The following is a 16,145-nucleotide window of genomic DNA, read 5'->3' on the forward strand; positions in this document are numbered from 1 at the left end:
TAAAAAAATAGACCATTTGTAGAGTTACATGTAGCCGCATTCTCTCGCTTCGTTCTCTTTTCTCACTAAAGAAATCAAGGTGGCATCTCTTTACAGACAGCCTCATATCTTGACTTGTCCCTAAATGACATCCAGGGTATTTAAATAAAAATTTATATCTACTACTGTACAATGCCTTGCTTTACCTTTCTTGCGTGCAACCAATTTGGGGCATCCTTTCCAAGATGGCCCATGCCCCCATAATTATCATCAGTTGTTTAACATTTACAATAAACTAACCTATCTTACGATCCTAGCCAATCGGGGGGTATCTTTCCCCTTCCATTTCTTTGCTAATTTAAGGAAGTTGAGCAACTAAAGGAAAGACAAGTTGCAGAGCCACCAGCAGAAGACTCCTCTCCCCCTTCCTCTTCCTCTCACCCTCTCCAATCAGCCTATCTGGGAAACCTGGGAACTTTCTCCTTCCAGAGCTCCGGCAGCTAGATCCACCCAGCTTATCTATCTCCATCGCCCTCTTGCTCTGCGCCGGGTAGCTTAGCTTGTCCTCTGCGTGTGGGAGGTAGTTGAAGATGGGGCGCGGCAAGATAGTGATCCGGCGGATCGACAACTCCACGAGCCGGCAGGTGACGTTCTCGAAGCGGCGGAACGGGATCTTCAAGAAGGCCAAGGAGCTGGGTATTCTCTGCGATGCCGAGGTCGGTCTCGTCATCTTCTCCAGCACCGGCCGCCTCTATGAGTACGCCAGCTCCAGGTCAATGGATTCCATTGCTTCAGTTTGCTTTCCCATTTTATCAGAAAAAGCAAGCTACTTTGATCATGAAAACTACATGCTTGTTTTGTTGATTAGCTTCTGATGCCTGTGATTTCACCTTTGAAAGCTTATTTTAAATTTTTGAGAACACTTTTCGAAAATATATTTGTGCTCATCTGCACAGGCCACCAACCATCAAGAGTACAGCTGCCTGTAACATATGCATACAGCGGCCTTGAGTAACAAGAATACTCTGACAAATTGTTTCCTTTTAGAAAAATTACACATCTTCTCGTTATATCCTTTCTATACCTTCTATCTAGCCTATTATGTATTTGCTATTCTCCATGCATTTCTTAGCTTGATCCTAGCTACACACTGGAATGAAGAAAACGTATATCTCCTCGTTAAAATGAAGTAATATAGATCTAGGGGTTTCTGGTATTATGTGAGAACCATGTTCGCCCAGACCTCACATGAGTACAGTAATTGTTGCAAATTACATATCAATTTGTTCTTATTGGTGTGCTGTTCGATCAAATTCTTGCAGCATGAAGTCAGTGATAGATCGATATGGACGAGCCAAGGAGGAGCAGCAACTTGTTGCAAACCCCAACTCGGAGCTTAAGGTAAGCCTTAACTGTGATTTAAAATCCTGCAGATCTTAAATAAAATATTTTTCCTCATGTGAAGCTGTTGGTGTTTTACTGGTTCATAGTTATATTGGTTTTTTTAAATAGATTTTCGGTTTTTTAATACATTCGCCTCTTTATTACCCTCCACCCCCCCCCCCCCCCCCCCCCCCCAACCACCACGCGTCTGTCACACTAGTTAGTACAAAGCAAAACTTTTTAAGTAGGCACAGGAAACAAGTCTGGCATCCTAAACTACATGCAAGAACAAGAGAGCAAATATAGTGCTACAGTTCGAATGCAAATTCAGGGATCAAAATACTTAATTAAACTGAAAGGACGTTCATCTGCAACATCCATGCATGCATGAAGTCGGCAATGAGTTGGTGTCTACTGGGGTTTGTTTTATCGTTGTTTTTCCAAGTAATAGACGCAATGAGTACTTTTGCTTTTCAGTTGTACAGAAGTGTTGTATATATGCGAGAAAAGGTCTTGATCAAGTTGAGCGCTCAGCTATAACTACAGTGCAGAAGCCAGCTTAGGCATTATTTTGTTGGCGGTAGAGATTTTTATATAGTTAGAGAAGTTCAGAATATATGCACCCAATACCTGGTTTGAAGAATGGATAGTTATATAAGGAAGCTCAGAATGTATGCACGCAGTAGACAATTTCAAAAATGGGTAGTTATGTTACTTCTTCGTCACTACAGCCTTCATAATCATGTTGTGAATTATTTCAACTAGCTAGATATAGCTCATGTCAGCTATAACAAGTATTAAGGTAAGGTTTGATGTGCTAAAAGGGATAGAGGTAATCAAATGGTACATAGTGCCACGGACCAAGTTCAATAGAAAAACGATCGTAGGTATATATAGCTATATGTGGGAAAAGAAAATATACAAAGTAAGGGACCTATTCCTTCTCAAAATTGCTTGAAATAGCTAGGCCACTTCAAGCATGTCTAAACTGGACAGAGTTATAGCAAGTTAATTACGAGCCTGCTGAATAGTCAGCTGTTGCTATGTTTCCACCATTATTGCATGTAGTAAGAATGATGTTTCATGCTACTTTGGGTGTTCTGATTCCTTTTAGCAGAAAATTAGTACTAGATGCACATTGTTGATGGCCAGGACATTTGAGCTGTTATTACATCCGAGGAATTGGAGAATGTACCCCCTCCATTCCAATGAATAAGGCGTGCACGCTTCCAAAATCTAACTTTGACCATAAATTAGATAAATAATGTATATTTCTGTGACTTCAAAATTATACCGTTGAAAACTTATTTTCAATGAATTCAACAGTATAATGTTTATCACATATAATCCACATCTGGTTGGTCTAATTTATGCTCAAAGTTAAATTTTAAGATGTTGTGCACGTTGTTCATTGAAATGGAGTGAGTAATCATATAGGGAATTGAGCTTAGATCTAAGAAAAAGATGATGTGACATTGTAATTAAGGATAAGAGAGGAGATTCTAGTACCATATTATGACACAGTATCGATACGCACAGCGCTGTATTGGGATTTTTCAAAGGAATAAATGAATTGACAATATGATACTAGTCTGTATTCTCATTTCATACACTAGTATCATGATGTTGTGCATTGTGAGTGGTCTTGCTCTCATTTTTAGGGTTCTTAGCTCTCAATTGATATGGGTGTGGGAATACATTGGTTTGCAGTACCGAGCTCAAGTGCTCTTTTGTTCGCATCGGGATATCTAGTATTCTCTTAAATTGATGCATACTCTTCCCTTTTCTTGGGGAATCTCGTCAAGTGAGCAGGGAGTTTCTGTTGATTTTATTAAGATTGGTCTGGTTTACGAGGGAAACTAGACCAAAACCATACAAAGAACGGCCGAGTAGAGTACAGCCATGTAAAACCCTGACAACGGAGAACACTACTTAACCTAGGCCAAAGGCACATGAATTAGAGAATAGACAGAGGTTCATTGGCATTTCAGCCTTTCCTCTCCTTTCAGGGCCTATCCAAAAGAGAATCCAGTACCTCTTGGTCATGAATATCAGAATAGGACGAATGAACCGGCCTCCGCGGATATCTTTGCTTCCGAACAAAACCCTTCAATCAAATAGATTGTCCCAAGGGCGCCATATTCTAGGAGCCCAAGTTATGCTATTGAAATTCGTTCCTCTAGCAGTTCCAGTTTGAGCATTACGTTCCCTTTTTGAAAACAATAGAAGAAGATGTCGATTGGAGGCACTAACACCCCTCGAAGCGCACCTGCCAACCACAAGCTGGCATCCAACATCAAATACAACATTTGCCTTGAACGGATATCTCTAGCAACTCCTCCAAGGTGACAGTGGATGCTATTGTCATCAGCATTGACGCACGTCGAGACAAGGGGTTCACCTAGAGCACTCGCAACCCCACCGAACGAACCCTGGGGAGGATTTCGACCATGTACACCACGGCTGCCCGACCCCGATTGGCCATGGTCCAGCAGAGAAGATGGGGGCTCTTCAAAAGACGAACCTAAGGAGGAAGATGTGCAAGCACCATCGTGCTCGACACTGTAACTCGTCGGTACAAGGCTCTTGCCCAGAGCGTTTCATCCTTCCACCATGTTTGCATCCAGTGGCAAGCCCATGCTAGATAGGTCAGAGAGACGCATCCTTGTTGCTATCACCACAACACCACATCATCTTGGAGACCAACATGCGTCAGCTTACTTCCTGCTCATGCCCATGAAAAAACAGAATAATTGAGATGTGGTGGTGAAAAATCTCAGTGTCTTAGCATGTTTAGTCGCTAGCTAGGTATGTAGTCTATATTCCCTGCTTAATTCTACAATTTACTTGGTCAAGCATTATTTATTGCGACAACCTCACTAGCTAGGTATCTAGTCCATATTATTGCGACACTTGACCAAGATTCATTGTGAACTTCTTTTGTGCGATAAGAATCATAAATTCTTTTTATTCCAAAATTTTAGGTAAGGTGGTCAGGTGAGGTGGGAGTGCATAGAGGTGGGTGGCTTCATCACAACTCTCCCATTCATGATGAATTATACTCCCCTTTCTTTTCTTCCTTTTCTCCTGACTTATCTAAATTTAGCCATTGCCCAAATCATTAGATCTTCTAGGTCTACCCAACGTCAAACATTTGATGTCATGCAAGTCCTCATAATCATCCATTTTTATTGCTACTTTTAATGAGTGAAGTATTGTATCTGTGAGGGCAGGGAAAAGTAACACTTGTGCAAAACCAACAATCAGCAAAAGGCCATTCGAGGTGGTTAAGCCCATGTACGATCATTACTATGTCTAGTGGGGTGAATAGACTACAAGAATGACTCTTTTCCAATTTTAAGTTTATGGCAGTTTTTAGCTTTTTCTATTGGTAGCCCACAAACACCCTACGCAAGAAATTCTACAAGAGTACAACAACGGAAGACATTAATGTGTATATGTAAAGAGTAAAGGTTAGGAGAACACGGACACGTAGAGGCTCGACAAAGATTTTCCCATGGTTCGTATAGTTGGCGCTATTCTACTCAACATTGATGGAGGCTTCGAACCACCAACGTTCTAGGATCACTTAAGATCCCAGTTGCGAGATACACGGAGGACTACACCCATGAAGGGTCCATAAAGGAGTAACTAACCTAGGCCAGCATGGCATACAACCACAAAGGTCTATCCTGAATCGAGGTAGATCTTCACGAAGTATGCAATCTTCAGGCCCATACAAACATCTTGGTTCCTTCACACCATGAAGACTCCCAAACACACCTAGTCGGTCTAAGAGGCGCAACCTCCATAAGTAACAAGACTGAGGTTGCTTGGTGATGTATCTCTTGTTTATGTACTTCAAAAGATAATTTCATCCACACTCAAAACTCTCTCAAGATCGGCCTTTGGAATGGAAAAGTTGGGGTGGAAAGAAAGGAGAGGGATTAGAGCTCAATGGAGTGGCTTGAAAAGTTGGTGTAGGAATCACTTTGAACTCAGCATGAGGAGTAGTTGTTCTCTCTCAAAAAATGGGCTTTCCATAAGTTAGCTTCCAGTGAACTGATGGTATCGGTTGGATGTGTGTAGGTTGGACCCAAAAATGTGATTGTCGCACCCCACTATGTTTTTAGCAAAGCTCGGAGGCTCCAAATGATCATCTCAGAATCACTAAATAAAACTAGAGAAGGTAACTACCAAATAGCTCGGAGGGTCCGACCAAAAGTCGTTCAGAGGCTTCTGGAAGACGTTTGAAAATTCAGATCGAAAACCTTTACACATTTCCATGGTGGGTTGGATATAGAGTGCATCCTAATCTCACTCTTAGGCATAACTAAGGTTTGTGTGTCTATGGCATAGATCTTGCATGTGAATAATTTAGGAGATTGGTCAAGGTTACTTAATCTATCGTAAAATCTATCTTCCCACCCTAGCTACATATATATATATATATATATATATATATATATATATATATATATATATATATATATATATATATATATATATATATATATATATATATATATAGGCTCAAGAATGAAATGACTTGTGCAGGAAATGAAACCGGAGACAAGAACGGTGTACGAATGAGATATACCATGATATCAACAATTAAAATGTCTCAAAATAAATCCGCATACAAACCAATAAATCGATCCCGAAAAGATTCAGCAACTATGAATGGTCGATGGAGAACTTGGCGATGGTGGTTTCAGTTTTCCGTCCCTTGGTGTGGTGGTGAAATGGAGACTACGTATATCTTGGTGGAAAGACTTCTATATGTTATCTCCCACTCTACACTCGTTTTTTGTTTGAGTTTATATCTCAATGCGGAGGCAGAAAAAAAATTAAGCACTGGACCACACACCAACGCAAGATAGCGTGATCCTTGCATAGTTGGACCATGACAACCAACTGGACCATACAACAACTCTCTAGCTAGTGTGTCTGATGCACCACTTGTGACATTTCTTCTTCTTGAGCTCCCTTTTCGGGTGATTTCATTGATTGCCGTGTCTTCATGAGACATCAATTGTTGACATCTTAGGAATACTTGTACATCGAAAACTTATGTTATAGATACAGTAATAAAAAGTTAGATAAAGTGCAAAAGCCCACATGAAAATATGTAAGGAAAATGCATGCATCAACATCCACCTACATGATTCATTAAAAGACCTCACTAATACATCCATCTTTCTCACCTCTTGACTGGCCAAATCATATTTTGGTACCGTTTCTGACAAAATAAATGGCAATTTGTCATACCCACACACATCGCAACACCCTTGATAGTAATCCAAGTAAATTTAATCTCAATGCTATCTAGTAGATGCATTTTCGAGCTTCTCCATAATGATGATGAGTTAAATCTCATAAATTTGTATTCTAGAATCCTCGGTTCTTATCTTCACTTAAAAATGTGTCTACTTCCATTGAGTTTAGCTCACCGGCCAACTAACACCGCATATTTGGCTGGCCTGGAAGCCCAATATCCCAACTGCAACCATAAATGAAAAGAAGATTCACTTATCTCTAGTTGTCATCTTCTTACAAACATATCAATCGTGTCACTCTTGAACCCTGGTGCCACCACTTTTTCATCTAGCAAAAGATCTAAAAGAATCTACTTCAATGTAAACTAGGTATGACTTTGACTTTTTTGGAACATATGGGAGTAGGAATACAACTCATTCTACTAAGATAACAATCCTAAGAAACACCCAAGTGCAACTCACTAGGGAAAATATGTTCTACACTATTCAAGGTCGTCGATTTAACCTCCCATGTTTCTCAGCCTGAGATACAACATTCACTCAATTATGTTCACACGTGTGTGTTCTTATATATGTGCATTTACATCCTTTAGTTGTAGCGTATCCCACTCAGAATATTTTTAGTGAGGAAACAATTCATTTAGATAAATCGTATTGTTTAAATTTGATAAAGAACATCCATAAAAGCTTATGAATCAAAAGTTGTTGTGGTCAAGTTTTAATTACTTATGAGATTACAATAAATATTCTAACAAAAAATTACATAATATTATTTGGCTCTAGCAACTTAAGCAATCTAAAACCACAACAACTTAAGTGGTCAAGTGAACTCTATGCGGCCTGGATTCAAGACAATGGCAAGAAAACAAGGAAAAGGTCTAGTTTATCCATGCTTCACAAGTGTTGCATTTGTATGAATAATCCATCGTAGCGTTTTTTTTGGACATTTTGGACTCTAGGGCTTCAAAAACCAAATCACTTAACCCCTAATTAGGTCAATGTTTTAAGGTATATTGCCCATGTGTCATTCATTTGACCAACTATCGATGTGCTATTCCATATGTAGCAACTGTCACTTATCTCTTCCCCATGTCACCTCAATGTCTTCATCTGTTCTTTCCTTCACTTCTTTCCTCTCACACATTCTTATCAATTTCTCACAACAACTATGTTTCTTCCTAGCACTATATGATACCAAAAAGAGATTGCATTGAGAAGCACACCGATCAAAATATGTTGCACCATGGTTTAACGCAAAATTATAGAGAGACTCGAAATGAAGAATGAGAGTCCTAGGGGGTATTTTGTTTCTAGCACATTTTTTGTGGTTCATTATGTCATTTTCTACGTATGATGACAAGTGGGAAAAATAGTGATGCAGTAACATGGTTACCATGTGAATGATATCATCTTCATATCCCGCATTAGGGTTAATTAATATATTTTATGTTTTAGGGGTTAAATCAACCCAAGAAATAGTTTGAGAGGTTATCCAGATAAATGTGATACTTTAAGCAAAAAATATACTTCTTTGAGAATAAATAAACAGTTTACCACTAACCACTAGCATGTGCAACGGCAAAATGATTTACCCAACATCACTTCTCGACAAAGTTTAATCATGCAGAATATTTTGATGTCTCTTTTTAAGACGGTAGTGTAGGATTAATTAAGTATGTCTCGAGGGGATGAATAGACTACTGAGCAAAAGGGTTTTTTTCCCAAATTTTAGTTTCCTTGGCAATTAACATTTTCTACGGTGGTCAATCAAGGACCCTACACATGCAAAACTACAAGAGTATAGGCAGCCGAAAGTAAAGACTTGCAAGAGTAAAATAAGAGTAGAGTTAGAGAAATGCAGACATGGGGTGGCTCGGTGAGGATTGTTCCCGTGGTTCGGATAGTTGGACTATACTACTCCATGTTGATGGAGGCTTCGATCCATGAAGGATCTAAGATCACGAAGATCAAGGTTGTGAGTTCCATTAAGAAACTAGCCCATGAAGGACAATGACCCGCCAAGGGTCCACGAAGGATCAACCAACCTATGTCATCCTGGCATACGTCCACGAATGACTAACCCTACTTGAGGTTGATCTTCATGAAGTACATGATCTCCGCGCCGTTACAACTTGGTTTCTTCAGAATCTTAAATACTCCCAAACACCTAGCCGATCTAGAAGGCGCACACCTACAAAAGTAATAAGACTGAGGTTGCTTGGTGATGAATCACTTGCTCTTGTGCTTCAAAATATAATATCACACACAAACTCTCTCAAGATTTGGCTTTTGGATTGGAGAATTAGGGGTGGGAAGCAAAGAGGTGGCTTGATGGTTGGAGTAGAAAGCCCTTTGAAATCAGCACAAGAAGTTGGAGTTCTCTCTCGGATCACAGTTCATGAGTAGGGTTTGCTTCGAGTGAATTGATGGGATAGGCTCGGCCAAAAATATGATCATTACACACCCTTTAATACAACTCGAAAGCTTCGAGGTTGTTAGCTCGGAATAGGCTTAAAGGTGCCAACTTTCAAATGAATGGGATGGTACGACCGGGTAACATTCGGAGGATCTGAGGCGAGTAGTGCAGCTATGACACTCTTTGTAACCACTTCAAAAATTCCGAGCAGATGTGTTCAAAAGAAATTGAGAGGGCAACAGAAGAGGTTTTGTCAAATGCTTTGGTGGTTCCAAGTGGAGTATTTGGCAGAAGTGCTAGGGTTTGCAACGGCTATATCTGGATGAACTGCTCAGCGGTTCCGACTGAAAGAGCTTGCCAACTCCAAGGTGTGAAATTTAGGTCGAAAATGGAAGCTTTTGAGGGAATTGGAGTTTAATCTTTAAGCACTCAAAGAAAGAAACACATGTTAGCAACCACCTTCCCCTTTATAGTATCAACATGTCTATGGACTAAATGTGATCTTGGATCACTAAAATGGAAAGGCTAAGTCCTTGGCTTGTCCAACACTTGTCTTCATGAGAATTTGTGGGGGCACCTTTTATGTCCTTTGTTTCAACCTAAGGAAACTCCTGAGACACTTTAAGGTAGATAGCTTAGCTCACCTCTAGTGGTTTGTGCGGTAAGACATGAATCGCTCTTGGAATACCATCTCATTCTAGGTTGAGAAAAAAGACCATTAAATTACCAAAAATAAGTATTTGAGGAATTGTATAATATATGAACAAATCATATATAGGCATTGAAGTATCTTCCTCATATAGGAATTGTTCTGGATTTTCCAGAGATTTGCTACTCATGTAATACCAATCACAAGTTTATCAAGAAGTATCTTCCTCATATGAAGGTTCCACAAGCATTGTGGGTTGTACTTTATAAGAATTGACATTTTCTCCTATGTGCATTTGTCACTATCTTCAAAATAACACATGTCAATGGTATATAATATTCACATATCTAGTTTTAGGGACATATTGGCAAACTCTTTACATGCCCATAATTTGTTGCAAGAAAGGAAGATCATCGAAGATGTCGGACCCTTAGCCCATGTTCATTTTCCTCTCCTTTGAGTTCGGATTTCAATAGTTCCTTCGGTCTAAATCAACCTCCTTGATGTCTCCAATAGTCAGCATCCTTTTTTAGTGAAACCAATTGATATCTACGTGTCAGTATAGCAAACACTCTTTACAAACAAGAGACTTTTATTCCAAAGGTATGAATCAAGAGTAAAAAGAGGATGTTTCCTTAGAACATGTGCAACTTCCGCTAGAACATGTGATTTAGTGTTTTAGTCCCTCTCTCCAAAGCTGAAACAGGCCTCCTGAAAGTGAGCTTTCTTCTAGAGAAACTCAGTAAGAATCTTTGAGAGCTTCAGGTTAGTCCAAGGACATCTCAGAGCCGAAGATCAAGGGTTAAGGAGGCAGCCTCATACATGACATTGCCTTTATTCTGAGTAGGGCCTTGGAGCACTTGGACCAATGAGCCCAAAAGTTATCCTTTCATGTCCCTGCACCAGGTACTTCTTACTGCAATCCCCTTGTCATGACAGCCCGCCATCAGCATCAATCTTGGCAAGATGCCCCTTAGGCGAGATACACTTCTTCTCCTAGTTTGTTCCTCTCCTGAAAATAACGACTTTATCTATCCCCGCAGCATAGCCAAAAATTCGAAGCCATCCAGTTATTGCTTATTTGTTGATGAAACACATGGTCAACATTGGCGTTTGAAATTCATCATCATGACATACCCACTGGATCACCCACGCTATCGCCAAAAACTTTGCCAAGTCGTCCTAATTTAGTGTCACCAATAACCAAAATTGCCATCGTCATTCATCCCTTGAACAGTTCATCAGTACGTGCTGCAAATAACCAAACTTTGCGGGATCTTTACTTTCCAAATCACCGGGCAAACTTTTTATTCTTCCACCACATGCAAGTGGCCCAAGCAGCTTGTTCTTAATTGCAGTGATTATACAGTAATACGACCACACAAAGAATCATCCAGTTTTCTAATGATGTGTGGCCCAAAATCCTCTTGCACTCAAGAACTTGATGAAATACGTAGCATTGCCTCCTTATCTCTTATCATTAAAATTGCTGATCTAGTAGCTTCACCTTCCATCAATCATTAGATCCATCTATCAACTCCCAGACCCTAGATAACTTCTGTGACTTTCAGAACATCGGCCTAAGATGAATTCTATAGGGATCTATTTCTATCTCCAAATCAACGTATCATTGGTCAACTCAAACCTCTTAGGGCCTCTCTCATTCAAAGGTTTTTCATGGAAAATTCAAAGGATTGGAATACGTATGGAATCTTCCTATGTCGGTCCTCTGATTAGTAGGATATTCTATAGGAAAAAAAAATTCCAAGAATTTCTGTGTACACATTTCATAGGAAATTTAGTATCCACTAAACCTCTTGAAAAGACGCTTTGTTTTGAGTGTGATGCAGTCAAATAAACCAAATCTTGTAGGATTCAAATGGACATGATATTGCAATTATGTATTTCTCCTAGTCTTGTGTTTCTAGAATCATGTGAATTAATCTAACTGAGGCATCGGCAGACGGCATGGAGTATTAACTTAATAGGCACAAGTCTGAAGCCAAACTAAAAAGTGATAGTAGTTGGCCCATGTAAATTGGGAAAATGCCCTCGCATTCAAGATCCAGCTCCAGACTGTTCACCTCAAACTGACTACTAGCTCCAGACTGTTCACCTCAAACTAACTACTAGCTCCAGACTGTTCACCTCAAACTAACTACTGTTGCAAGGTCTCAGAAAAGAAAATATTTGAGCTATTGGACACAGAACACCACCACCGATGATCAACTGCTGACCAAATGGATAAGATTTTGATCTCTACCAACTCCTATAAATCTTAATAAATCCCTGTTGAATGGCATGGATACTGTGCCAACTCCCAAGTGTTGAAAACACCTTTATACAACGAAAGGTATTGGCAGAACTGCTATTCTTGCCTACAAACAAATTGTAGGGTTTAGCAAAGCCAGATTAGAACTCTTGACACATATAAACACTGCTAATCGAATCCAAGCTGACCAAAATGCCTTACAGTGGTGCACCTGATGAAACTAGTCTGTGAGCATCAAACTGAACTGCAATCTACTTGACTCTTGAAGCTTATTTGAGGTGAACCTAAGATTCTGCTGTCTGCAGCACCATTTGTTTTACATTCAAATGGGCCATCAGATCAACTACAGAACTAAACATTAAAGCTCAACTAGAATGGTATCAACCAACACGAGTATATTTCTCACTATGATAGCTCATCGTCCCTTCTAACAGAAGGCTCAAATACTTCACTAAATTCTGCAGTTACAGAACAACCTCGAGGATTATAGGCCACAAGACGATGCAAATGTTGGGGCCAAGAAGAAACAGCAAACAGGCTAGGAACTCTCATGTAGGAAACCATTTGAAAAGAGCTCTTGTGCATACAGCTCTCATCGAAATCCTAACCTCCTTTGAACCTCGGACAGAAAATGAAATATGTAAGACCAACATAACAGAAAATCAAAAGGAATAATGGGAGCTAAGGAAACATGTACATGTGCCCATCTTCTGAAAAAGATCCACAACACATACAAATCCTTCAGATGACAGTTCTGTATCAAACAACTGCAACCTTCGACTGCCACGTGAAATCTTCTTCCAGCAGAATAATCACCAGTTTCCAGACCTGTTCTGCCTCTAGCTCATACTCCCTCCGTTCGGAATTACTCATCCAAGAAATGAATGTATCTAGATGTATTTTAGTTGTAGATACATCCATTTTTATCCATTTTTGTGACAAGTAATTCCGAACGGAGGGAGTACTTCTTTAGAAGCTCACATGCTAACAGGTTAATTTGCCTCACAGAAGCATTTGTGAGAATTAGAGATGACTAAGACAACAAATCATGTGGGGTGTATAAATATATGTTCAACCTGACATCACTAAGTCAGTTTTTTTGGGTGCGCCTTGACAGTCATTGGACTGAAGTACCCAAAGGAAACAAAACCAAAGGTTTCCCACTTGCAATATGTTTTATTCTATAACCTATTTGTCCTCTCAACATTTATTGTATGAATTATACTCGGTCAAATAAAGTTGCACATATTACCATGTGATTCAGTACTTTCATGACACTGATAGGGCAATCATGCTTTTCACCATGTCTCTTTTAATACTTTTGGCAAACCTGATGTGGCATCACTTAACTGTAAGTTCAAATTCCATAGTTCTGGCAAAGGGAGGCAGCAAGCTTGAGACAACAACTGCACAACTTGCAAGAAAATCATCGGTATGGCCCCGAAAACCTGAAAATTTTCCGTATTTATTTATCAGAAATTTGTCAAATTTATAAGAGGAACATGCTATCAGCACAAGCAAAACTGCACAGGTGTACACCATCCAGCAACTAGAATCTTTAAATGTGCCATGAAAGAAACTAAATTCTTTCAGGAAAATAATTCATGATACTCAATTATGAAGGATACAAGAACTCAAAATGCACAATAGAGTCCATGCATTAATAGCTATTCACTGTGTAGAATATTTAATTTTGCGACAAATTATTGCATTCGAAAGCAGATAGCCTTTGCATGTAAAGATGAAACTTGGTTTTGTAGACAATAAGCCAAACGCATAAGAATACAATATTTTGTGTAGGAACTAGGTATGCTGACTCCACAGAACAATGCTCTGCTTATGTGGATGTCAGTTTTCACTTCTAGAAATGAAAGAAATATAAAGATGAAATTAAGTTAGTAATTTCCCATGCAAACCAATGACCAGTTTTAAAAACTTCAGCTATTTACTGTTACTGTCAGAGCACTCTGGTTTGTTAAATCCCCACCCAGAAGAAAATCAACAGTTGCATTCTACAGAAGCCTAATCCGTAAGACCGTAACTAACTGAAAAGGATAAAACTTACACAGATCTAATAAATTGAAATACAACATTTCACTAATTCACAGTTGGATCAGACATGCTAGAGGCTGTGGAAATATTCTGAAATGTTCCCTATATACATTCAGTCAAAGCAGACGCAACATTGTTTAATTGCAGGCAGTTGATGGGACAAGATCTTTCTGGAATGGGTGTCAAGGAACTACAGACTCTAGAAAATCAACTGGAAATAAGCCTGCGTTGCATCCGGACAAAAAAGGTCAACATGCAAAACACTTGTTATATATACACCTCACAGGCTCCTCCAAAAAGACTAACAGAGGAGCACTAATGTTTCTTTCAGGACCAAATCTTAATTGATGAGATTCATGAACTGAATCACAAGGTACTACAACATTTATCAGCCTGAAACGTGTGAAATATTTCAACAAACTGACTATTGATGGTTTATTTGCAGGGGAGTCTTGTCCACCAAGAAAACATGGAATTATACAAAAAGATTAACCTAATTCGTCAAGAAAATGCTGAGTTACACAAAAAGGTATTGATTTAATTATGATAGTTGAAATCACATGAATGATTTCCATGATTGACTTTTGTTTAATTTTCTGCTCAGCTCTCTGAGACGGAGGCAGCGACTGAAGTTAACCGAGATTCAAGAACCCCATACAATTTTGCAGTTGTTGAAGATGCCAATGTTTCTGTTAATCTTGAACTCAATTCCCCGCAGCAACAAAATGATGTTCAGCATACTGCGCCCCCTAAACTAGGGTACATGTTTGTTTTTTTCTGCACAGGATCTATTGACTCTTTTCTCAGCTCATTATAAGTTTCAATCACAAATTTCTTTGATTATGACTTACATTAACTCTTGCAGATTGCAACTACATCCATGACGATCGTGGGGTATGGGGTTACTCTTGTTGTTATTATTCTCAAGGGATACAATTCAGAGCAGCCAGAATATTCCTGGTTGTAAAGAACCTAAACCCATAGCAAGACATAAGTGGTTCGCATGTGACGACCGATTGATAAACGGTAGTGTAAATCTGTTACAAATAAAATGTACTCCATGGAAGGATTAATCTGATGTGCAAATGGTTGTATTAGAACTATTTAACACATTCTGCGAGTTTGTTCAACTGCATGAGCGGCTAGCTTATTGACAAAAGGTGTGAAGTGTGGATTGAGCAAAATTCAGTTACCACTTTTTTCTGTCTTCATTCTTAGAAAGTTATGTGGTGTGTGACAGGGTTTACATTTCTCCATTTCATTTGTAAGTATGCCACCGTTTGCACGTTCACAAATGCTAATAAAAGTATCACTCAGGTCTCAGGCACAGAGAAATTAACTGGAAATAAATACTATGGCAAGAGAGCCACTAGCTTAGCTAACAGGTGGAAATACTTTGTCCGTTCACACATCACGGTAAACAAAGATTGTTGGTTAGCAATATTGACCTGATTAGCTAAAGGTTTAATAGCAAAATAATGATATATCCTGGAACTCAATGCCATGGGTCCCTATAGCTCTGGATATATGACGTGTATCTTTTTTATCAAAATTTCAAACTTTCACCAGAAGTTTCTTCTACAATCTTTTGTTAATAGTTAGAAATCACAATCATAAGGAACTACTTCAGAATACAAATCAAATGCTACAAATTTTGTGTCAAGTAACCCACATATCATTGTACTATAGTTCTTGGTCAAAGCATGAACTTTGACAATTAAAATACGCCTAATAATACCTGAGGGGAGTAAATATTACTGCCACATCAATATTATGAATTCATGAATAACAGTAACAGATTTATCTATAAAGTTCATATTAAATACAAAAATTGCTCCTCGATATTCCAGGATTGCTTCAACCATTTCTCTATTAAAATAGCTTCAAGTAAGTCAGGTTCTCGGGTGTACAACACACACGTATCTGTCAGCGGCATTTGTGATTCACATGCAGATAAAGCAGCTCCAGATCAACTGAATTTATCATACCCGGAACTCGTATCTTTATAGATTGATTTCAACAATGTTTCGAATCATGTTGTTATGACCGGGCAGACTTATGCCCGTAGGAGGCCCACCGGGCAAGTTTAGTTAGGGGATTGGCCCACAAGTTATC

The 16,145-nt window shown here is 39.1% G+C and overlaps 1 protein-coding gene across 1 annotated transcript; it reads left to right on the forward strand.

Annotated features, from left to right (window-relative positions):
* The first annotated feature begins 382 nt into the window (after positions 1-382).
* Positions 383-15,241, forward strand: LOC123053548 (MADS-box transcription factor 27). Its single transcript, XM_044477015.1, has 8 exons — positions 383-751; positions 1,302-1,380; positions 13,349-13,410; positions 14,178-14,277; positions 14,362-14,403; positions 14,476-14,559; positions 14,635-14,789; positions 14,896-15,241. Exons 1-8 carry the CDS (start codon positions 570-572, stop codon positions 14,912-14,914), a joined length of 723 nt encoding a protein of 240 aa, XP_044332950.1. The 5' UTR covers positions 383-569; the 3' UTR covers positions 14,915-15,241.
* The last annotated feature ends 904 nt before the right edge of the window (positions 15,242-16,145 follow it).

This window comes from Triticum aestivum, chromosome 2D, assembly GCF_018294505.1.
Source record: "Triticum aestivum cultivar Chinese Spring chromosome 2D, IWGSC CS RefSeq v2.1, whole genome shotgun sequence".
Lineage (NCBI taxonomy): Eukaryota > Viridiplantae > Streptophyta > Magnoliopsida > Poales > Poaceae > Triticum > Triticum aestivum.